General features: G+C 41.2%; 1 protein-coding gene across 5 annotated transcripts; it reads right to left on the minus strand.

Moving 5' to 3' along the window:
• Positions 1-9904: 9904 nt before the first annotated feature.
• Positions 9905-15413, minus strand: LOC122107163 (tubulin beta chain-like). Of its 5 annotated transcripts, XM_042678776.1 has the most exons (5): positions 15357-15413; positions 14402-14510; positions 12935-12937; positions 11621-11731; positions 9905-10965 (listed from the first exon to the last, which is right to left on the minus strand). In XM_042678776.1, the coding sequence occupies exons 1-5, from the start codon at positions 15411-15413 to the stop codon at positions 9905-9907; spliced, it is 1341 nt and encodes a 446-aa protein (XP_042534710.1). The 5 variants fall into 5 exon arrangements, with proteins under 5 accessions (XP_042534710.1, XP_042534711.1, XP_042534709.1 ...); XM_042678777.1 differs by lacking the exon at positions 12935-12937; XM_042678775.1 differs by lacking the exon at positions 12935-12937 and having other exon boundaries at positions 11621-11757; positions 14398-14510.
• Positions 15414-25086: the final 9673 nt, after the last annotated feature.

Below are 25086 nucleotides of genomic sequence, written 5' to 3' on the forward strand. Positions count from 1 at the left end.
TACAGTCATTCACCATGATATAGTGGTCTTGCAGCACTCCCCACATTGATGGGTATGAAGACAGCATCATGATAATTGGCCAGGTCAAACTATGGGCACTCAGTGATGGAGCTAAAGGAGTTTCACTTGTTCCCCTATCCAATCTGACATCCAGTCCCTCCCTTCAACAGAGTGCAATCTCTCTGGATGCCCTTCTCTACCAATTCTCTCAGTCTCTCTCTAGAACTAAGGAACAGGTGTATGTAATTGAGAAAATGCAAATACAATCTCTCATCATGATTGGGCTAATTTCAATAGGGAAAAAATGAACCACAAATTTATACTGAACCCATCTCCTCACTTCTTTTATTTATGCAAGTTTGATCCCTAATTGCTTTTGTGTGTTTGTTGGCGGAGGTGTATTGGTACAGTTGCAGGGGGTGGCGTTGTGAATACTAGGACTTGAACTCAGGTCCCTTGGCTGTTAACCTGGATTATTTGTTCAAGGCTGGCACTCTTACCATTCCAGTCACTGTTCCACTTGTGGCTTTTTCCATTCTAACTAAAATAAGAATCTCTTGGTTTTCTCTGCCTACACTGGCTTCAAACTGCATTTCTGGTATCAGCCTCCCAAAAGGCTAGAATTACAGGTGTGTGTGAGCAACTGGTGCATGGCCTCCCACTGCCACTTTAAAAGGGCAGCTTTTAGCTTGTGAAGTTAGAGAACAATTCTTGATTGAAAACTGGATATCAGTGTGATTTATGCAGATCTGGAGGCTCCTCATGGGAGGAATGGCCTTCCCCTGGGAAGGATCACAGCAGTACATCAACCAAGTACATTGATGAAATGTTCCCAAAGAACACACCGGATACTCTGAGTAGAACAACATCCAAACCATAGGTCCTTAAGACATTGTCTAAAATAATTTTTCAACGAAGGTACTCACAGACACGCCTCCCATAATCTTGGGAAAAATAACATTACAGCAGCCATCTGGATCCTGTCCGGGGGTATAGGGTGATTGGAACCAAGCCTTTTCAATAGCCCAAACCACATCACAAAGAGGCAATATGGATGCTCCTACTCCAATGGCTGGGCCCTTTACTGCTACAATATTAGGCTTCTTAAACTGAATTAAAGTATTCACCAAGTTTCTAAAGTTAAAAAAGTAAATGGGGAACAAGTAAAAACATTGCATGTGTGAGCAGATGACAAAAATCTATTCTAGATTGCAAGTTGCCAAACAGAAAATTTGCAAATCATAAAAACTAAGATTTTTTAAAAAGCCTCCTCCAAGAAAATGTAGTCTGTCGATCTACTTGCTGCAGGTTTCAAAGGCTTACCTACAGCCTGGATATCATGCAAGGGTGACTGCTGCCACCGGTTGTAGGTGACATAGCCAGAACTGCTTTGGTATTTACAGTGCCTCTAGGACAGTCTGATCATTATATGTAGCATTTCCAACTTTCTCTCTTTGAAGACCCAAGCATCATAGTGACTTGAGGGATTTCTTGTGTCCAAGAAAGGGAAAATTTAGAGTGAACTTAGCACCAAGATTGTCTGGTACTGACTGAACGGTTATCGACTAACGGATAAAACCTGCCCCTGCTAGGAGACTTTACACATTGAATCTGGAAACAACAGGTATTTTCTAAGGTCTTATAAATGGACTAAATTAACTTAGTGATATGGAGCCAGACTAATTTAAGACATGAGGTTGGAAAGTAAGATCAGCAAGCATCCCGATGCCGGTATCCCATTATGTGCTGGTGGATGCTACTGCCACAGGAGATTGGAGAGCAAAGCAGCCATGGGGGGAGGTGGTCTAAGCAGGGGACAAAAACTTGCCATAAGGCACAGCCAATGCTTTGCTGGACTTTATTTTTACAGGCTTTGTAGTTCCAGGGAGGTTGATGGTATACTATATAGGGAATAAGCTTCTTCCTCAGCCTCCTCCCATAACGCTGATTCTGTTTTCAAAGGTGGTTTCTTGTTCTGATTTCACGCAGTAGGCCAAAGCATAAATTTATTCCTACCTACATACAAAGTTATTCTTTTTATGTAGTTTGAGTCTGACCACTGAAGAACAACTACAACTTTTCATACACAGAGTTCTAAGCCAGGGCTTGACTGACAACAGTCATTGAGACACTTCCTACTAGTTCTCCGTCCTCTGAATACTATCAAGAGGGAATATAGTGCTGCATCTCCCCTTACCCCCCAACCCCCTACAAGTCCTGAGGGTTGAACTCAGGGTTTTCTGTTTAGTTGACTGGCACTTGGCTATTTGAATCACACTTTCAGTCCTGTTTGTACTAATCACTTGGAGGCTCAATTTTAACAGACTTTTCTAATTGAGCTGGTCAAGATTGTATGGATGGATTTCCGACTTTTGAGTAGCTAGGATTACAGATGTAAGACATCTGCCTCCTGCTAGATTATATTGTAATGAGGGAGGTTGGGAGGTTTGTACATAACACAAGAAAACAGGGCTTGCAGATGCAGATTCCAGCAACTGGTGTGAGGTGTAGTCCATTAGGTGAGGCTGACCTCATCGCAGCCTTGTCATTTGCCCCTAAGGTTAGTAATGTTTTTGTGTTATGCGAGAATTGATTCCTTTAAATGAGCAAGCTACACTAATTTCTCATGATTCTAAATGAGATATCCCAAGGCATTGTTAGAAAGCTCACACTGGGGTTTAATGATAAAACTGTTGTACATAAACACATATGAATCAAAAACTGTCCACTATTCCATGCTTATCCCATGATATATTTGTACCAATATAAAAAAAAATTCTGGTCTCAAAAATCTATGAAGAAAATCAATACCAGGTTTCAATGGGATTGATATAATGTTTTACAGCTGCAATTTATATTTTGCCTGGATTAATAATAATAATGCCAAATGAAATTATGTCTGTGTCTCAGAGATCCATGCTAAATTCACCAGCAGCCCTGCTCAGAGGAACGGTACCATGATGGTGTGTGAATTCATTTGTAAACATGAGTTGAACAGGAACTCAGTTTGTTAAAACACAGCCACCCATCAAAGCTTTGTAGAAATGACCTGTCAGGAGAGACCTCCCTAGGCCACAAAGCTGGAGAAACATGAACTACAAAATTCCAGCTGCAGTGTGTCTTGTGGTAGGAGATTATGATGGACCTAAAGAGGAAAATGTGTACAACTTTGTTAAGTATATATAGGATTTTGTTTGCTATCCATGGTTCTTGAACATAGGGCCTGGGCACTGTCTCTGAGCCTCTTTGTGCTCAAGGCTAGTGTTCTACCAATTGAGTTCCAACAATACTTCCAGCTTTTTCTGAGTAGTTTATTGGAGATAAGAGTCTCATGAACTTTTTTGTCTGGGCTGACTTCAAACTGCAGTCCTCAGATTTCAGACCCCTGAGTAGCTAGAATTACAGGCATGCACTAGCTGGCTCCTGGTTTTTATATATAACTTTTAAAACTTACAATTAAAGCTCATACTCATTAAAAGATGTAGAATGCAGCATACTCAATTAGTATTTGTTCCCACTGGATTATCTGTGAACTGAGTTAAAGATTTGCCACAAAGTTAGTTTTTGAAGACAGAATTCCTTCTGAGAAGACACTTGAAAAGGTCAGATATTAAGTCAGACCATCACAGAAGGGAGTAGGAATTGTCTAGGAAATCCAGGCAACAAGATCTGAATTAGGTAGTAGTGTGCTGCCTTCCTCAGCATACTCAGCTTTATTATCTGAAAGAGGAAGGATTGAGTGGGAAGAGGTCAAGTTCTAGGGGCAGTTTATGGGTTTGTTTTGCTCTCTCTCCAAATTCTCTAATATAGGAATGCTGAGTAATAGCCTCTTCCTTTGAAAACTTCCCACACTATCTCACTGTATCAGGAGAGGATACCTCACTTCTGTGCAGAGGAGCTTGCTTTTGGGTCCTTCAGACTCATGCAGACACCAAAAGCCCAATGTTATAATTGGAACCCAAGCTACTCAGTTTTATCAATGATGTAAGGGCTGTTTCATGACAATGAATCTGCAAACTGGCCATCATCAATTCCAATAGTGGAAATAGCAGCCCCAGACAGTGGACAATGTAAGATATTAGTTGATCTCCATTCTCACTTCCCTTCCCTTCCATTCTGGATATTTGCAACAATGAGGATCTTAGTGTCAAAAAGTTTAAGGAATTTGAAACATGACACCACAGAAAGAAGCAAAAAAAATATACATAGAAAGATGGTTTTGTGTAATGTCCCTCTTAGGCATATAAGTTAATTTAAATAAACTGAGTAAGAAAGAAAAAGGTTTTAAGTGAAACTGCTTTAAATAATTATTTTTTCTGATTCTCCCATATTCCATTAAGAAAAATTCTCATGACAAAAATAGATTCACTCAAAGCAGCAGCAATGCAGGTTTTGCAGAAGCACAATGTTTTTGTTTCCTATAATATCAGCTGAGCCTTCTGTGGGAGCCAGGAGAAGAACATGGCAGTGGGAGGCTAGTAGAAGAAGTAGGAGTGAGGATCTGATGAAAACATGCATCTAAAATCACCTAAAAGTGCAAGAGATGCGGTTTCTGCTTAAATGTGTGTATCTATCTTTTCTCTTTTTCTAATCCCAGTACTACAAAACTTCAGCCTCTCTCAAGGTCAGAGACTGGACAGTGGATGAGGGAACAGGCTGGAGAATAGCAGGATTGGTGAGAGAAGCTCCAAGATGCACAGGAGAGAACACAGGTGGTCTCACAGAAAATGTACAAAGTCACCAGAGAAGACAATGGTGTGTGCGTGTGTGTGTGTGTGTGCGCGCGCGAGTGAGTGCGTGTAAAAAGTGAGGCTTAAAATCATGCAACATATCCTGAATTATGGTTCAACAATGAGCAGTGTCCACACATTTATATGAGGTTCTGATTGTCTAGAGCAGAATTATGCCCACTGATTAAGGCTTATAATTTCAGGTCAAGTAAGAAGGCAATGCCTTCTAGTACTATACCACAAAACTCCAATTAGAGAACCCAGAATAACAATGGGATTACAACATTTCAAACCAAATACTTGTGGCTAGGTCGTTCAAGCCTGCAATCCCAGCTCTGAGGGAGGTGTATGTGAGGGAAGAGCAATGTCCAAAAATTACTTAAAATACTTAAAGCAAGAAGGGGGCTGGAGGTGTGGTAGAGTGCATGCCTAGTATGTATGAGGCTTTGAGTTCAATCAAACCATAAACTACCAAAAAAACCCCAACAAATGTAAGATGGGTTCATTAGCTGGATTCAGATACCTATGCAAATAAGCCAAAAATGTATGGCTTCTTTCTTCTGTATAGGAAATATTTAGAGTGGGGCTGGGAAGGTGGCTCATTGGTAGAGCGCTTGCCTTACATGCATGAGGCCCTGGGTTTGATTCCTCAGCATCACATAAGCAAAAAGAAAAAAGCCAGAAGGGGCGCTGTGGCTCAAGTGGTAGAGTGTTAGCTTTGAGCAGAAGAGCTGAGGGACAGTGCCCAGGCCCAGAGTTCAGGCCCCACAACCGGACCCTGACCCAAAAAGAAATAGTTAGAATTCGGTGAAGATATGAGAAGTGTACAACACAAGTACCATGCAGCTGTACATTACATATATAGCACTCTTAATCAACATGCCTGAGCACTTGCTGTGTTTCACTTAGCCTTAAAATCAGTTATTGGCCTCTGATAAGCAGTCTTTTAAGTCAGACTCATAGAAAGAGCAGATGACTTAATTGAGTAACTGAGTTAAATGACAGGCATCTGGAAACAACCTGCTCAAGCTGTGCACAAAGGAAAAGAACCAACACTAGAACTTAAAATTTGTTCATGCCCAGTCCAAATTGAGATGTATGCAATTGTGGAGCTTTCCTGGCCATTGCAAGCTGCCTTTTCAGATACTAGTCAATGTGCATGCATAGAAAGCCCCCTTACTGTGTGCTCTGCCACAACACTAAGACCATCAGTGTTGTAGGATGACAGGGAAACTCCTCACAGGACAGAACATGGCCATTGTTATCTTGCACAAATAAGAAACCTGTCAAGCTGGGCACCAATGGCCCCTGACTGTCAACCTAGCTACTCAGGAGGCAGAGATCTGAGTATGGCAGTTAAAAACCAGCCTGGACAGGAAAGCCCTTGAGATATTTATCTCCAATAAACGACCAGGAAACTGATAGTGGCACTATGGCTCAAGTGATAGAGAGCTGGCCTTGAGCTGAAGAGCTGAGAGATAGTTCCTAGGCCTAGAGTTCAAGACCCATGGCGAGAAAAAGAACAAAAAAAGAAAGAAAGAAAGAAAGGAACAAAGAGATAAAGAAAGAAAGAGAAAGAGACAGAGAGGGAGAGAGAAAGAAACAAAGAAAGAAAAGAAACAAAAAACAAAGAAAGAACGAGAAAATTGAAAAACAGAAAGAAACCTGTCAAGATGAGAGCTATGGCAAAGTTCTAGCCTCTGCAGATGAAGACATCCTGGCCTGGGAGATGGCCCAACGACAGAGGAACTGTTACTTTCTCCTAGTAAGAGCCAAAGCTCCCACTGGGCACATACAACTAGCATGGAGCCGATGCCCATCACATGTGTACTGCCCCATGTCAGTGTGGCCACAGTGATTAGCAGCCAAGCTGCCAAGTCCCCTCCACTTCCCACCTCCTGGGCACATTGTGGGCCAGCTCAGAAGGAGGTTTCAGAAGAACATATAGAGCCACGCAGCAAAGCAGTGGTACAGAAGCACAAAGCACATGTCTCTCACCTCTGAGTTTACAGAGTTATTCTCAGATGATTTTGTGGATAACAAGATGTGCGTGAAGCTGTCTTGCTTCCTGAAAATATCTCTGTATCCATAGGCACTCTTTGTCTGCCTCACACTGAAAGGCAACCACTTGTCCAAAGGCTGGTCTCCTCTGTCGCCAATATATTTCCTTTTCCCAGCCATCTCTCCTTAACAGACATCTGTATGTTGGCTGATAGCACATCCATGAATGGAGATGTACCTGCCAAGGGTTTGAAATCACATTGGTCCGTGATTTCCTATCACCAGTTCTCTTCCACTGTCACCTCAGAATTAGACCAGAAGCTGGTCACAGTTCCAGGATTTATCAACACAACGATGTCAATATCAGAACCTTGTCAAAGTCTACTTCAAAATACCTTTCAGTTTCAATCTATGTCTGACAGAAAATCCACCCCATACTTTTTTGGTCTAGGATATGTACAGCTATAAACTGGGTGACTTTTAGAGAATGAAATTAGAGAGAATGGGTCCCCTGGACAGGATCTGCTATAGGTATGACAAGTTGGAAGAAAAAAGAAAACAGCATAAGGAAATATGATTAACAAGGCCAAAGTGGTCAAAATAAATCACTCCAATGCAAGAAGGTTCTTCTGACAAACCTGTTCTTGTTGAGCCATGGCCTGGTATGATGGTGCCACTTTAGACTCTGGTCCCATTAGGGCAACATACATGTCACAGCTTCTTCCTTTGATGGCCTAGGCTCTCTACCAGAGGTTCATCCCCCATTCCTACCTCTGCTTTCTAAAAGGGTACACATATCAAGGGACTCTTATTTCCACCTACAAAGATTCCACCAGTGTTCCCTCATGACACAACTCCTCAATGCCAATCTGGGTGTTTTGCCTTGACTCCTAATATATCATCTGCGGAGCCTAACATTTGTTACCTTTCCTCCTTTTGGTACTGGGTACTGAACTGAGAGCTTTGTGCATGCCAGATATGTACTCTACCACTGAGCTGCATCTTTACCCAGAGCTTTGCTTATACTAGTCAAGGACTCAATTATTTGATACAATTACCAAGGCACATGAGAATAAGGGAGATGCTGCACTTAGCATTTGGACAAAATAATCACCCTGTCTATAGGAGTCACTTCAACATTAGCTTGTGTGGCAATGTGTGCAGACCTCTGGCTAGGAGAAAACAAAAGCCATGTCTGAAAAATACATGATAATCTACTGGTAAAATTATCAACAGGAGTTTTCTGAGGGATGAGGCATGAGTCATTAATTATGAACCAAGAACTACTTCTTCAAAAGTGTAAAGAAATAAGCCAAAGCCACCAGAAAATACTCAAAAATGGGTACTTAAGAGAAAACAAAACTGTTCTTAGTCAAACACTGGTAAATAGGCTGGGTGGGGCCTCCACCACAGCTTGGCCTCAATCCTTAACCCACTGAAGAATGAGAGTGCCTTGGCCAGGCCTGCCTTCAGTTTGGACCCAGCAGCCTTAAAGGATTTGGAGTCATCCAACCTGGTCAGTTCCAGGACTAGAGATGCAGGGATGTCAATTTCCTGGCCCACACCTACTCCCTAGGACTCACACATTGGAAGCTATTTGCACTTTGATCTGCCCTGGGGCTTCTAGTCACAGATCAGTCTCTCTGGCAGTTTACTTTCTGATGAGTAAGACCAACTTGGCTTAAAGATCTCTACCCCACTCCTCCCCACCCTACCCCAACCTCAGGCCTGGTATAGGAAAGCTTAGGGAACTTACCATCTCCCAACTTTACTAGAAACAAGGAACTTGCACCTCACCCAGTAGTATCTTTCCTTAGAGCTTCCTAAAAGTTGCTGGATTCCCATAGGTCCTGTTTCTGAAGAAAAAGGGGCTCTTACAAGTTATTGGTGGCCATGGAGGAATGCCTGACACAGACAACCTACCTTGAGCCTCACTGCAAGAAGAGTGAAAGATTCTGGCAAAAAGAACCAGTGAATGATTTTGGCCTCTGGTGAAAACAGAAGTGTTCACCCTCTTCCTGGCCATTGTGTAGGTTCTAAGCAATTGAGATTTCTGTCTCACTCATGTAAAGTAAACATACCCAACAGGCTGGATCTTTTTCCCTTACAACCCTCTGTGGGCCTCAGACAGCTTCGAATGCTGGAAAATGAGTATGAGAATGGGTCATTGGGCCATGTCTCCCTTCCACTCCTTGACTTGTAAGTACTGAATCAAGCAGATCTTGATACGCTATGGGACTGGTCAGATACTCACTCCCTCAAACAGCTAGACTCACTTCTGTCTTTAGAGCTCCCAGATGACTTGAGAAACTACCCTGGCAATGAGGATCTTGCACTCATCTTGTGAGTGCTGCTTCGCTGCCAACTGAACCGTAAGCACAGGGATTGGGGTTCCTGCTACTGTTTCTGGGGAATGTGAATGAAATCCCTCTGATGGGGCATGAGACCAGAACCTGTTGTTGTCTGAAGGAGAAGTAGATCCTTAATGGCCAGTATTCATACCTGCATTTTGTGGTCCCATTCCCAAAGAGGAATGCATACTAGGGGGCAGGTAAAGCAAGTCCTGTGTCAGAATAAAGGAGGAAGAGGCCCTGCTGCCTCAGTGCCCAGACAAGTCTTGAACATCAATCCCTTCAGTATTCCAAACATCACTTTGGTACTAGGAAAATTTTAACATCTGAATCTGGTTTACTTTCTCTTCAACCTGCTTTTATGCTACTGGCATGCTGTTGAGAGACTGCTAACTTTAAAACTGGGCCAGGGAAAATAAACAACATTGGCACTTGTCATCCTCCTGTTCAAAATAATAGGAACACCATGAATTTGAAACTCCTCTTGAGCACCAGTCCTATATTGCTAAGATTAAATCCTGCTGGCCAACTTTATATTTCAAATATATTGAAAGAATAAAAGGGATTCTAAAGAATAAGGACTCAAGAGTACAAAATGTATACTTCTTTATTTATATAAATAGGGCTTTAAAATAATACTATTTAAAAGAAATCTGCATTTTTACATTCACCATCAGTTAGTTCCTGACCGGAAAGGCTGTGCATGATGATACACAGCAGGGACCTCAATGCATGACAACAGGATCTCAGGAAAGCACCATTCATTTGAGAAGTAGGAGGCAGGTTCTGACAGTCCTGTTGCACTGCTACCAATGGGAAGTCTTAAACTTCTTCCTCCACCAAGTCTTCTTCAAATTCCCCCTGTTCATCAGCAGTGGCATCTTGGCACTGCTGGTACTCGGACACCAGGTCGTTGATATTGCTCTCAGCCTCAGTGAACTCCATCTCATCCATGCCTTCTCCCGTGTACCAGTGCAAGAATGCCTTGCGCCGGAACATGGCACTGAACTGCTCTGAGGTGCGCTTGAAGGGTTCTTGGATGGCTGTGTTGTTGCCAATGAAGGTGGCCGACATCGTAAGGCCACGCGGGGGGATGTCACATACAGCTGTCTTCACATTGTTGGGAATCCAGTCTGCAAAGTAGCTGCTGTTCTTGTTCTGCATGTTGAGCATCTGCTCATCCACCTCCTTCATGGACATGCGGCCTCGGAAGATGGCAGCTGCTGTCAGGTAACGACCATGGCGGGGATCACAGGCGACCATCATGTTCTTGGCATCAAACATCTGCTGGGTGAGCTGGGGCACAGAGAGAACATGGTACTGCTGGCTGGCCCGGCTGGTCAAGGGTGCAAAGCCAGGCATGAAGAAGTGTAGGCGGGGGAAGGGCACCATATTCACGGCCAGCTTGCGCAGATCTGCATTCAGCTGGCCGGGGAAGCGCAGGCAGGTGGTGACTCCACTCATGGTGGCAGACACCAGGTGGTTCAGGTCTCCATAGGTGGGTGTGGGCAGCTTCAGGGTGCGGAAGCAGATGTCATACAGGGCCTCATTGTCGATGCAGAAAGTTTCATCTGCATTTTCCACCAACTGGTGGATAGACAAGATGGCATTGTAAGGTTCTACCACGGTGTCTGAAACCTTGGGGGAGGGCATGATGCTGAAGGTGTTCATGATGCGGTCTGGATACTCCTCTCGGATCTTGTTGAGAATCAGGGTGCCCATGCCTGATCCAGTGCCACCTCCCAGGGAGTGAGCCAGCTGGAAACCCTGGAGACAGTCACACCTTTCTGACTCCCGTCGTACCACATCCAGCACCGATTCTAACAGCTCGGCTCCCTCCGTGTAGTGGCCTTTTGCCCAGTTATTGCCTGCCCCGCTCTGGCCTATCAGACATAAAGATATGATGAGACACAGACTCCAAGAATAATGACTGCGCCTGTCCTATTGTGAAGAAAAAGGAGTGTTGTGAGCCAACCTTTGCTATTATTTTAGATACACTATGGTGAAATAAAGGAAATGTTTTCAATGTATCTGGGACCCTACAAATCACCCAGGTTCTAAAGAAAAGTAGAGAGTGTGGAGGAAAATACATTTTAACCCAAATCAAGTACTTCTAGAAATGAAGAACTGAGCCTGCCTCAATACTGGAAATGTAATTACTTTCACAACAGGGACAGGAGCACAGTGTGGTCAGAGGGAAGCTAAACTGCAAGCACTTGTCTGCTCCTTGCTCACACATAGCTGTGCTTTGATTTCTGGTGTCCTGAAGTGGTTCTGTTATTGCCAGGCCTTTAAAATGACCAGCAGTGCTGAAACCTTGTTGGTGGCTTTCTCTGCTTGCTGCTCTTTCCCTTCAGAGGCTTCTTTGTCATGGAGAACTTACAGAGCTGCACTGATCTGAGCTGTCTGAGTGGCCACGGGCATGACTCCCGTGGACTGGAATAGGTGGGTTAGCTGAGGAGAATATCTAGGTGGATAAAGGCTCAGCCCAGCACTGGAGTGCCTGGATGTTAGGACCCATGGACCATGATGACATACCAAATATGAAGTTGTCTGGCCTAAAGCTCTGGCCAAATGGTCCCGATCTTACTGAGTCTAAGGTGCCAGGCTCTAGGTCCACCATGATGGCCCGAGGAACATATTTGTTGCCTGTGAGAAAAAGAGTTGACTTAGGCCTATACTTGACAAGGAACTTAGGGCAGAGCTTATGATTCTAAGTGACTCTCAGCATTCATTACAAAAATTACAGCATTTAAGACATGGAAACAGAAAAGATATCTTGAGCATGAATCCCCATGCAAAAGGCTTCAGCAACTTTAAGGATGTTTGCAGTTGTCTATTTCCATGAATATTCATTCCTTTGCTTTGGGCATGGTGGCTGAAATCTCAGCTACACAGGAGGCAAAGATGAGCATCAGGCTTTGAGTCTAATGGTGCAAAAGAAAGGTGACAACACCTTTTTTTTTTTTGGTTCATCGTGGGGCTTGAACTCTGGGCCTGGACACTGTCCCTCAGCTCTCCAGCTCAAGGCTAGCACTCTATCACTTGAGCCACAACCCCACTTTCAGTTTTCTTATTGGAGATAAGAGTCTCAGGGACTTTCCTGCTCAGGCAAGATTTGAACCATGATCCTCAGTTCTTAGCCTCCTAAGTAGCCAGCATTACAGGAATGAGTCACCAGTGCCTATCAGCAAGAAACTTCCTCTTTTTTGTTAATTTTATTTTATTGTAAAGGTGCTGTATAGAGGAGTTGGTTACATGAGTAAGGAAATGAGAACGTTTCTTGTCAAAAATTGTTACCCCCTCCTTTGTTGTTCTCCCACTATCCCTTCCCTTCCCCAATTACCTTTATCAAGAAATGAACCAGGTTCATGCCTGTAATCCTAGCTACTCTGGAGGCTGAGATCAGAGGATGACTATTCAAAGCCAGCTGGGGCAGGAAAAGTCCTTAAGACTCTTATCTCTAATAAACTAACAGAAAACCAGAAATGGCACTGTGGTTCAAGAGGTAGAGCTGCTTGCCTTGAACTGAAGAGTTGACGGACAGTGCCTAGGCCCAGAGTCCAAGCCACATGACCGACCCCCCCCCCCCCCCCGGGCCAAAAAAAGCCAGGTATGGCTATTCACCAAGTAGATGTAAGGGAATTCAAGTGTAAGGCTTTCCTGGAGAAAACATATATACAATATATATATTTCTTGTCTTATAATGTTTCAATAATGGTTATCAAATAGCACATACCCTTTATTCAAATACTCAGAGCAACCTTGGGCAATGACTTGCAATTTCCCATTTAACATGATTTGGCCCAAGGGAAAGCAGTTAACATGATGTAAACACCAGTTTTAGAATACCCCCTTCCTAAACATTCACATGAAGAAAACTGACCATCCTGCTGGATATACATGATCTAATAAAGACACAACCTAAAATTCTGTTCATAGGAGTGACACAATCCAACCCAACCACTCTCAACCAAGGAATCAGAAGATTAAAACCTTGTATGTTACTTCAACAATATTAACACAAAATACCAAGGTGAGGACATCCCAAAATGTAGATCTATAAAACTCACATAAATTAAATAGCTTTGTAATTTTGTTTGTACTTGTTCATTGGATTAATACACAGGAAAGCCAATTATCCATGATTCTGTTTGTATACAATAATGTAGAATGGAAACTCAATATAAAATTAAATGAACTTTACATTGACAGTTACAAAAACTGAAAATCTACTCTGTAGACTTCAATTAGGCTGTTTATGTTAGGAAAGACAATATGAATCATTTAAAAGCCATGTTTACAAATTAGTATTGATTTTTTCTACATCACAAGAATGTTTTCTTACTTTAAAAACCTTAAAAATAATTTACTGTTGGCTAAGTATTCATATTCAAAATGCTCAAGACCAGAAATGTTATAGATTTCAGGGTGAGACTATGCTTTGTGATTTGGACTATTCTCATATATATTAGTGACTGAACATCCCTCTTTAAAATTTTTAAAATTTTCTTTTTCAAAATATTGTTTTAGAAATTTAATCTGTATTTTAAAGAGGCAATGTAACTGGGCTCTGGTTGCATAAGGGTGTAATTCTAGCTACTCAAAAATCTGAGATGAGACCTTAGCATCGCAGATTGAAGTCAGCTGGGGCAGGAAAGGCTTGGAGACTCATCTCCAAGAAACTACCCAAAATAAAAGAAGCTCATAGTTAGTGCCCAGGCTTGAGCTTAGGATGATCAGCACACAACCAAATGGCATTGGATTATATTTTATCAATTGTTTTAGAATGCATATTTAGGCAGTCTCATTTTTAATTATGTGAAATGGGCTCACGCCTTTAATCCTAGCTACCCAGAAGGCTGAGATCAGAGAATCATGGTTCAAAGCCAGCCAGGGCACAAAAAGCCTGCAAGACTCTTATCTCCAATAAAACACCAGAAAACTGGAAGTGGCACTGTGGCTTAAGTGGTAGAGCTGCTTGCCTTGAGCTGAAGAGTTGAGCGACAGTGCCTAGGCCCAGAGTTCAAGCTCCATGACCGGAAAAAACAAATCCAGGTGTGGTTAGTCAGCAAGTAGAGGTAGGGGGAACTCAGGTATAAGGCTTTCCTGGGGTAATTCACAAGAGTATACTCAAAAATTAAAACAAAGTATCTGGTGGAGTGGCTCAGTTGGGTACAGCACTTGACTTATAAGATCAAGGTCCCAAATTAAAACTACAATACTACCATAAGAAAGGCAGGAACTCCTTCCTTTTCATTAGTATTCCCCTGGGAACTATTTTGCCACGGTATGGGAAACAAGATGGAAGAAACTTACCAGCTGCCTCATTGTAATACACCTCGATTCTCTGCAGCTGTAAATGGCTGTCCCCATAGTAGTTGCCAGTGCAGTCAATATTGTGCTCGTCGCTTAGCATTTCCCAAAACTGAGATGGAAATAGAAGTATATTATGACCTAGAATGTTAACTGTCCAAAAAATGCATTTTAAAGTAACTAAGAAACTCATGTCCTGTTGACACAAATATATTTGTAAAAAATAATTACATTTTCTAAATTAAAAAAAGCACAGAAAATGGTGGTATTTTAGTTTTGTTAATCTCTTTTATCTGGCTGAATAGAAGACATCTGGTTTCTCCTATGAGTATTCCATCTTATGCAGTACCATATTCTGTTTGTATTCTATGATGAGTAACTGGCCTTCCATGGACATGAAATTACCAAAGCAGTAACTTGAAGACTCAGCTAGAAGGGTCTCCAGAACCCCAAGTGTCCTCAGAGCATACATGACAACCAATGATTTAGAAAACACCCAACTTAAGGGAGCTGAGATGGAGCATGAAACTCAGAGAAATTTGCATTAAGGTAGAAGAAATGTTCTCAATTATCTGACACTCATCAGTTGACACAAAGGGAATTCTCTGTATCTTTCAGCTCAAAGACACTGCATTCCTTTCATTCAAACCAGACCAAACGTGCATTAGTCTATTCCCAGGAAACTAAATACAAAGACTTGAGTCTCAGGTAAGACTAAGACATGCAAGGGATTTGAAACCACCCCAGCCTTGCTTAAAAACCACACCCACCAGGGCCACACAAATTAGGGAAATTGGAGAAGCTATCTGGGGGCTTCATTTGCAGAAGGTTAGGGACCACTATGGAGCCCCACCTACCTCAGCCTAGCCATGACCACCACCACCTCCACACTCCAACCCCATCCTTTTTCTCCTTCCCCTAAATTTGAGACTGGATCCTAGGCCAGTGCCATGCTCACCTTTGCACCAATCTGGTTGCCACACTGGCCTGCCTGTATGTACACAATCTCCCTCATGGTGCAGGGCTGCAGAACAGATGGATGTGTGTCTTCAGCAGTGGTGCCCACAGAGGCAAACAGGTAGAGCTGGGAAGCAGGAATCTGACACAGTGAACTCAGACCCCCATTTATACCTCTGGTTGTTACAGGGGCAGAGGAGGTGGGGCGGACTTGATTACAGGTGGAGCCAGCAGGTGCTCCAACTCAATCTCCCTATTGCTGGGTAATCAGAGGGCCCTACCAGTTCCCACCTACCCTTGTATCCAGCTCCCAGCTGCAAGTCCATTAGCACAGCTCCCATTCTATTTGGATCCTCTGGTCACCCTGCCATCCACTACCCACTCTGACTCACAAGAGAGGCTGAAACCTGGGATCCAGGAAAGAAGAGGAGGAACTTCCTCTACACAAGGTCCTTGTGTGCCAGAAGCCCAGAACAAGCCTGCCTTCCATTTTTGATTGGAGGGCCTAGAACTGAAGGGACATTTTCAGCTGTGATCCCAAGAGCAAGCACAAACTTAGATTCCATGATTGATTCACTTTCCATTATGGGAAGAGTCAGGGGCTTAGGGTCTAGCCTTCATTCTCAGGTTTTCTTTTTCTTTCCTCTTAAAAGTAGCTTGCTTTATTACTTGGGCTATAGGACTACTACAGTCTACTTTTTGTTTCATTTGGCTTCTGCTCCTAGTGTAAGAACTCAGGTCCTAGTCAGAGTGTCTTTTTTTTTTTTTTTTTTGGTCGGAGTTGGGGCATGTTAGTGACTTAGGGCTTGAAATTAAGGCCTGGTGACTCTTTCTGAGGTTTTTATTATTATTGAGATTAGATGATTACCTTAATTTCTCTTATTTCACAGAATTGTGGAATAGTGATATTTAGTTGAAATCACAAACATATTTTAATCTTCACAAGTCAAATTATCATTATCATGGACTATAAATTTTGTGAATTCTATAAGCTTTGACAATACAATTTATTTCTTCCACAACGGGTGATATTTACATTTCTCTACTTTTGTTTAGTGTAGGATTTCCTGTCTTTCACTCTCATTCTGCCCCTCTCTTTCTGAGGTTTTATTGATTTACTTATTTAACTGAAAGGTAGAAGGCTCTACTACTTGAACCACAGCTCAACTTCTGCCTTTTTTTTTTTAAGTGTTTAATATGAGACAAGAGTCCCATGGGTAGTCAAGGGCAGTACAGTGAGGCTTGAAATCTGAGGATCACTATTCAAAGTCAGCCTGGGCAGCAAAGTCTATGAGACTTACCACCAATCAACCACTAATAGCCAGAAGATAGTAGAGCTTTAGCCATGAGCAAAACACTTCAAGTTTAAGTCCCTCGACTGAACAAACTGAAGCAAGTTTCATGGACTTCCCTGCCCATGATGGCTTTGAACCATGATCTTCAGACTTCAGTGACTTTAGCACTCAGGATTATAAGTGTGAGTCAACATTTACAAATCTTTAATTACCTTTTCTTTCACCTTTTCCGGTTATTTATTATTTCTTTTTTTGACAATTGTTCTTAGGGGCTAGCTTTCATTCTTAGTTTTTTCTTTCCTCTTGAAACTACCATGCTTTACAAATTTGACCACAGGTAAACTACAGGCTGTTTCTCTTTTTTGTAGCTCTTCTTCTAGGGCTCAAACTCAGGTAATGGTGACTGAGGTTCTTTTTTAATTTTTTTTTTAAATTGAGTGCTGCTTGTTAGTTCTGGAAATTAAGGCCTGATGACTCTCCTTGAGGATTTTTTTATTTTTACCTTAATGGTGGCAGGTTTCACTAGTTGAGCCACAGCTCAGCTTCTGCTTTTTCGGTGGTCAATAGGAGATTAGAATATCAACAGCAAGCCAAGAGCATTACAGGGAGGACTGAAATCTGAGAATCATGGTTGGAAGCCAATCTGGGCAAGAAAATCAATGAGAAAATGATCTCTAATTAACCACCAAGAGGTAGGAAGAAGTAGACCTCTAGCCATAAGGAAATCATAGCAAGTTCAAGCCCCAGTACTGAACACAGTAAATTAAGTCTTCTGTACTTTCTGCCAAGAATGGCTTTGAAACACGATCCTTAGATTTCAGCAATCTGAGCAAGTAAGATTGCAGTTTTGAGCCATGATTTAGAAATCTTTAATATGCTCCTTTTTGCACCTTTTCATTTATTTGATTTGCCTTCCCCCCTTTTTAAAGTTCATGTCCTTTATTATTAGGGCCTAGCTATTCACACTCAGTATTTATTTATTTATTTTGTCGGTTGTGGGGATTGAACTCAGTGCCTGGGTATTGTCTGTCAGGGATAAGGCAGTCACACTGCCCCTTTCAGCCACAGTGCCACTTCCACTTAATTTGAAAAAAAACAGTCACCAGGGGAATTTTCAGCCTGGACTGGCTTCCCTTTGTGGGAAGCTTCCTGAGCAGTGAGTATTACAGGCATGAGCCAGAGAAACCTGGCTTGTTTTCTTAGATCAAAACTAGCAGGCTCTACAATTTATGCCACACTACTTCACTGCCCATGAGATTTTTGGATTTTGTTTTTTGCTCAAAGCTTGCAGGAACAAAAACTCAACTCCTGAGGGTTTTTTTCTTTTGGGAGTTGGGAGAGGCTTGAATTCAGGGCCTGTGGACTCTCTCTGAGGGTTGTTTTGTTTTTGGTATTTTCTTTTTATTTTGAAGCTAGCAGGCTATTAAGCCTCAGCTCAAGTTACGCCTTTTTTTTTTTTTTTTTTTTTTGGTGTTTAATAGGATATGAGTCACATGTTAGCTCTACTTCAATTATTTTTGTAAGTTTTAATTTTCTTTACAAAGTATGATATATTTTTTGTTAAATTGTTATTGGTGTGCTTTTATTGGGTTGTTTTGGTATGAACAACACTGGGGATTGAACTCATACCTCGTTTATGGGAAGAAAGTATTCTAACACCTAAGTCACAATTCAGCTATGGCAGTTTTTTTTTAATTTTCTATTTGTTTGTTTGTTCTTTGTTGGTCATGGGCTTGAACTCTGGGCCTGGGCTCAGTACCTATGGTCTCCAGCTCAAGACTAGCACTATACAACTCTAGCTACAGCACCACTTCAAGGTTTTTGAGTGGATTATTGAAGATAAGAGTCTCATGGACTTTTCCTGTCTGGACTGGCTTTGATCCACAATCCTCAGATCTCAGCCTCCTGAGTAGCTAGGGTTAAATGCATGAGCCACCAGCACATGGCTATCATGTTTTTGTTTTTTTTTTTTAACTGTTTAAATTACTCATTTTTGTCCTTGTAATTTAATTTAATATTTAATCTTTTTTCATCCCGGGGAATTGAGTATAGGACCCTGTGTATGTATGTATCTACATGCTTTTGTGTGCATATGTGCCAATACTGGGGCTTAAATTTCCTTAACTTTTTCCATGCAAGGCTGAAACTGTAACACTTGAACCATACCTCCAGTCTGTTTATTTTTGCTGCTTAGTTGAAAATAATAATATCTGATTTGCTACTTTGGAGGCTTAGGTTTTTAGATGGTTGTTTGGAGCCAGACTGGGCAGTCTCCTTACCTCTTCCCTCTAATATACTACTCAGGAAAAGCTGCAAGTATCACTGTGGCTCAAGAGGTAGAACACTAGCCTTAATGAAAAGCAACTCATATACAGTGCCAAGGACTGAATTTAAGCTCTGGGGCCAGCAGGTTAAAAAAATAAAAAACTCTGAATTTTCTGACCAGTCTAGCTTTAAACTATGATCCTATAGATCTCAGCCTCTGAATAGCTAGGGGATTACAGGTTTGAGCCTTTAGTTATAGTGATAGTTTTCTATTATTATTATTTACAGCTGCTTCTAAAAAATGACACAATGTGGCTAACAGTGGCTCATGGTTATAATCCTTGTTATTATGGAGGCTGAGATATAGGAACCTTGGTTTGAAGTTGGGCCCAATGACAGAATGTCTGTGAGTCTTATCTCCAATTAGCAACCAAAAATATGGATGTAGAAATATGGCCCAAGTTTTAGAGTAGTAGCCTCAGCAGTAAAAGCTTAGAGACAGTGCACAGGCAATGAGTGCAAGTCCCAGGATCAGCACAAAAAATTAAATAGAACCCAAATCATCAAGGGTATGGCTACTGATAGTTTGCCTATGTTTTCCTAAAAGTCTGTTTGATAGCCACCACAAAGAAAAATAGAAAAACCAACAAATTATGGATCCACAGCCAGATGAATATTTTTGCTCATAAATCTGCACTAATTATATTTTTAAAAAAGTTTTACACTCTTTCATTTCAAAAGTTAGCCAAAAATAATGCCAGTTGAAGAGAAATTGCATGTGATGACGACTTCAGCACTACATTCCTCAGATTTTTAAAAGAAGATGCCACCTATTTACACCTTTTAAATACAAATGGCATTATTAAATATGTTTCAACTAAATATTAACTTCACTGTTCTCTAAATTGAGGTGTTGACCTATATTTTAAGTCAGAGTGAGTTGTATAAACATTAGAGAAATACTGAGGCAATGAAAAGGAAAGCAGGAAGGAATGTTCTTTTCAGAACAACTTGGTTTGAGGCTGGCCACCAAGGTAGGTCTTCATTCCTATGGTTCCTTTCTTGACTGGTCCTTCTCCCCTTGAGTCTAATCAAAGGATTATCTTATAGGTATGGGAAAAGCAGCAGCTTGAGTTGAAGGCTTTCTTTTTTTTATATTTTATTTTTTTATTGTGCGAATACTGTACAGAGGATTTACAATTACATGGGCAAGATAATGAGTACATTTCTTAGTAAACATTGTTGCCTCCTTTGTTTCCCCTTCCTATCCCTTCCCATAATCTCCTCCTCATCCCCCTGATTCTCTCCCACACACACCAAAATTGTAAAGTTCGTTTTTCGACATAAAGACTTGTACATCTCATTGTTGCAATGGGGCCAGCTGTATCCCTAGTTAAACGATTTGTTTTTTCCCTTCCCCTCCACAAATTATACCAACATCAACTAGAGTGAAGACTTTCTTTATACCCTCTTTCTTGTGTTTAAATGCAGGAATTAGAAAAGTCACTGGCTGACTGGATTCTGACTTTCAAAGAACTTCTAACTATGTAGAACAACATGAGCCAGCACATTGTGGAAGAGGACAAGATGGTGGCTAAGGACAGATATAATATTTGCACAGAACATGCACATTCTTACTCCTGTAAGTCTGTCATCTGCCCATAGGAGGCTGAAATGTCCTAAAATTCCAATGTTAGAAAGGAGCTTTAATTTTGTTAGAGTTCCTTTTCAGTGGGATCCCTGCTTCTCCATGATTCCTTAAAATTCTGTAGTTTTAGAAGGCAGCAGCATGCTTAACAGAAACAGCACTGGATGCACCATCTGTTCAGATTTTTATGTTTGTTTTTTAAATACATATACATATATTTTATTGTGAAAATACCGTATAGAGGGGTTACATGGGAAGGTAATGAGTACATTTCTAATCAAGTATTGTTGCCTCCTCCTTTGTTTCCCCTTCCCATCCTTTCCCATCTCCCCCACCCGCCCCCCCTCCACCCACTCACCACCCCCTCTACCAATGTTGTAAAGTTCCTTTTTCGACATAACGTCTTGTAGATCTCATTGTTGCAATGGGTCTACCTGTATCCCTAAAAACAATTTTTTTCCCTTCCCCTCCACAAATTATACCAACATCAAGTACAGTGAAAACAAGGGTTATGCTATGAGGGAGTGACATACAAAGCAACAAGGAAATCATTTATAAATATGTTAGAAACAATCGCAAGAAAGAAAAAAAAACATTGAATCCTTATCTTGGGGTTCATTTAGCCTTACATCAACTTATCTGTCCACTTCTGCTTGTCTCAGACATTCACTAGTTATTGCAAATAAGGGAAAACTGTTCACATTTAAGGAAAATTAGAAATAACCTTAATCAGAGAGGAGAATGAGAGGGATGGGGCTCAGCTCAGCTCTTATTGGTTAGATGGTGACAAGTATTGTCTGTTTTTTCTTTGCTTTTTCTTAAATTTTACCATCAAGATAATGTACAGAGGAGATACAGTTAATACATAATGCTATGAGAACATTTCTTTTTTGAACATTTTTATTGTAAGAATACTGTACAAAGGGGTTAGAATTACATGATCAAGATAATGAGTACATTTCCTATCGAGCATTTTTGCCTCATCCTTTGTTTTTCCCTTACCATTCCTTCCCTCACACCTCTACAACTACACTGCCCAAACCCCCCACGCCCACCCTCTGCCACTGAAGTTGTAAAGTTCATCTCATTGTTACAATGGATCAACCTGTATGCTTATTTAAGCATTTTGTTTTTTCCATTCCACTCCCTGCATTAGAGAAGTGTATATACAAGATGCAGGACACTGACATCAAATACTGTAAAAACAGGGGTTAGACCCTGGGAAGGAACATAAAAAGAAACAAAAAAAATCACATGGTACATTATAAATACTTTAGAAACAATAGCAAGCAAGAAAGAGGATATTTATGTCTCATCCTGTATGGTCATGTGTACATAGCTTTTGACTTTTTCTGCTTGTCCCAAACATATACTAGTTATTGCAAATACGGGAAACCGTGGGACCTGTGTTCCTTTGGACCTGGCTTACTTCACTTAATATAATTGTTTCCAAGTCTTTCCATTTCCAAACAAATGAGGCAATGCCATTCTTTGTGATGGAGTCATAGAATTCTATTGTATATATATGACACATTTTTTTGATCCTCTCATCTACTGAGGAGTATCTGGGTTGGTTCTATCGCTTAGCTATGGAAAATAATGCTGCAATAAACATAGTTGTGCTGGTAGCCTTAGGATAGCCTTGTTTGTGATCATTTGGGTAAATGCCCCAAAGTGGGATTTCTGGGTCAGAGAGGAGCTCTATGTGGAGTCTTTGGGGAACTTCCATACTGCTTTCCAAAGGGTTGGAACAATTTTACACTCCCACCAACAATGTAGTAGGGATCTCTTCTGGCCACATCCCTTCCATCATCTGTTGTTATTAAAGTTGTTGATCATAGCCATTCTAACTGGGGTGAGGTGGAATCTCAGTATTGTTTTCATTTGCATTTCTTTCATGGGTAGGGAGGTTGATCATTTCTTCATGTGTCTATTGGTCATTTTTATTTCCTCTTCAGAGAAGTTTCTTTTTAAGTCTCTAGTCCACTTTTTTATCAGGCAGTTGTTTCTTTGAAGATTTGTAGTTGGGGGATTTAGTTTTTTGTGTTCCATGTATATTTTAGATATGAGACACTCATCTGTTGTATGGCTAGTGAAAATCTTCTCCCAGTCCATGTGCTTTCTATTGATCTTGCTAGCTATGTCCTTTGCCATGCAGAAGCTCTGCTTCTTCATGCAATACCATTTGTCCAACTTTTCTTTGATTTGTTGTGTTTCTGGGTCTCTATTAAGAAAATTTTGGGCTGTGCTAAGGAAAACTAGTATTTCTCCTATTCCGTCCTATAATGTTTTCAGAGTGCCTGCTTTGACTTTGAGGTCTTTGATCCATATGGAGTTGATGATGGTGCAGTGTGATATATAAGAATCTAGCTTTAGTTTTCTACAGGCAATTAACCAAATTTGCCAGCACCATTTACTGTAGAGGCTGTCTTTCTTCCATTCTATTTATTTAGCTTCCTTATCAAAGATTACGTGGCTGAAAGTCTGTGGGTTCATTTCTGGGTTTTCAGTTCTATTCCATTGGTACTTAGGTCTGTTCTTGTGCCAGTACCAAGCTATTTTGATTACTATGGCTTAGTAGTAGAGTTTGAAGTGTGGTATTTATATTCCTCCAGCAATGTTCTTTCTGTTAAGACTCATTTTTGCTATTTGGGGTCTTTTATTCTTCCATTTGAATTTTTGGATTTCCTTTTCTATTTCATTGAAGAAAGAGGTCAGAATATTGATAGATACCGCATTGAATTTGTACATAGCCTTTGGAAATATTGCCATTTTCACGATGTTGTTCCTTCCAATCCAGGAGCATTTTTTGGGGGGGGGAAGGTTTCTACTTCCTAAGTTTTGTTTTTAATTCCATTTTCAGGTTTTTAAAGTTTTCATCATAGAAGTCCTTCACATCTTCCTTGTCAGTTCTTGCCGGTGGTGAGTAGAATCCACTAGTTCACAGTGTTTGTTGTCTGCGTCCCGGGCTTTCTCTATTCATATGAAGGCTGCTGCAGGAGCCACAGCAGCCGCAGCTGTGGAGACCAGCAAGTGCTCAGATCTGTCTCCTTAACCAAGCTGCTTGAATTTTTTCTCTCTGGCCAACTCTCTGTACTCTTATGGCACACTTGATGTGATTCTCTAGCATATGACTGCTCACTGGATTTTTAAAACCGATTTCTATGCCAGAGTTTGTTTAGCCTCCAGCTTCTCCTCTGCCATCTTCCTCCAGATCATTAGTCTGTCTGTTGAAAGGCTTCTCCTCTTCCTTGGGTAACACCTCATCTGAGCCTAACAGCAGGGGTATTACTGGGCTTCCCTACACACACATGTAATACGGTTCATTTTAGGAGAGGTGGGATTTTTAAACTTTTAGAAGCTATCAAATCAACTGCTTGAACTAAAGAGGGTATGGGTACTTAGCTGCTCACTGCTACTCAGGAAAGAGTTCTGGTAAGCATATTAGACAGTTTATATAAGTGATGAGGTCAAAGCAAATTGAAGGCTTCAAGTAGTCTTAAAGATTTTCACAAACACACAATTCAGTGGAAGTGGCACTATAACTCAAAGTGGTAGATCACTGGACTTGAGCAAAATACTCTCAGGGATAGTGCCCAAGCCTTCAATTCTGGCCCCATGATTGACAAAAAGTGAACAAGGTATTTTCTCATCTCATTTTTAAATGCCATTTTGTTTTTTATTCAAATTTTATACAAAAAGTGTAGGGAGTTCTAGGAAAGTTCTCCAAAAGTTAATATAGAACAGATTTTAGAATCATTGTGAGATTAATTAGTAATTCATGTGGACAGACAAGTTGGTTTGCAAATATGGTGTGGGACAAACTAGCCATCTTTTGCAAAATGAGCAAGGTAAACAAGTATTAGACCCAAGAAGAAAAACATAGTACTAGTTCCTCTTTAAGTATGGATGTAAGGGCTGTGGTGTTAGATGTTGTTCGTGACTAAATTGTGTCCTTTTCAAAATGCACATTTTGAGATTCTAAACATCAATACCTCTGAATGAACCTTTATTGGGGAAGAGGGTCTTCTTCTTTACCAGTCCAAGGGCTTGAACTCAGGGCCTGGGCACTGTCCCTGAGCTTCTTTTGCTCATCTAGTACTCTACTACTTGAACCCCAGTGTCACCTCATGCTTTTTCTGTTTATGTGATACACATGCTAGGAAGCACTTTTCCACTAAAACATATTCCCAACCACCAGAAAAGGGTCTTTGAAGAGTAATTTAGATGGACACTGGTGGCTCATGTCTGTAATCCTAGCTATGGACCTGAAGGCTGAAATCTTAATATCCAAGTTTGAGGCCACACTAATCTGTGAGACTTTTATCTCCAATTAGCAAAAACCAGAAGATCAGCTGTGGCTCAAGTGGTAAAGTATGAGCCTTAAGCAAAAAGTCAAGCAAGGGTTGTGAGTCTGAGATCAAGCCACACTACCAGCCCATGTGTATGCACGCATACACACACACACACACACACACACACACACACACACACACACACACACTATTTAGTTAAATGAGACA

This window comes from Dipodomys spectabilis, unplaced genomic scaffold (assembly GCF_019054845.1).
Source record: "Dipodomys spectabilis isolate Male_0828 unplaced genomic scaffold, ASM1905484v1 ptg000047l, whole genome shotgun sequence".
Classification (NCBI taxonomy): Eukaryota; Metazoa; Chordata; class Mammalia; order Rodentia; family Heteromyidae; genus Dipodomys; species Dipodomys spectabilis.

What these genes read in the sequence shown, in the direction of transcription:
- LOC122107163 (XM_042678775.1), bottom strand. Translation starts at nt 15,413, where the DNA reads ATGAGGGAGATTGTGTACATACAGGCAGGCCAGTGTGGCAACCAGATT. An exon ending in GCAACCAGATTGGTGCAAAG is followed by an intron (nt 14,511 to 15,356) that starts GTGAGCATGGCA and finishes TTTCCATCTCAG; the next exon opens with TTTTGGGAAATGCTAAGCGA. An exon ending in GCCAGACAACTTCATATTTG is followed by an intron (nt 10,966 to 11,620) that starts GTATGTCATCAT and finishes TATGTCTGATAG; the next exon opens with GCCAGAGCGGGGCAGGCAAT.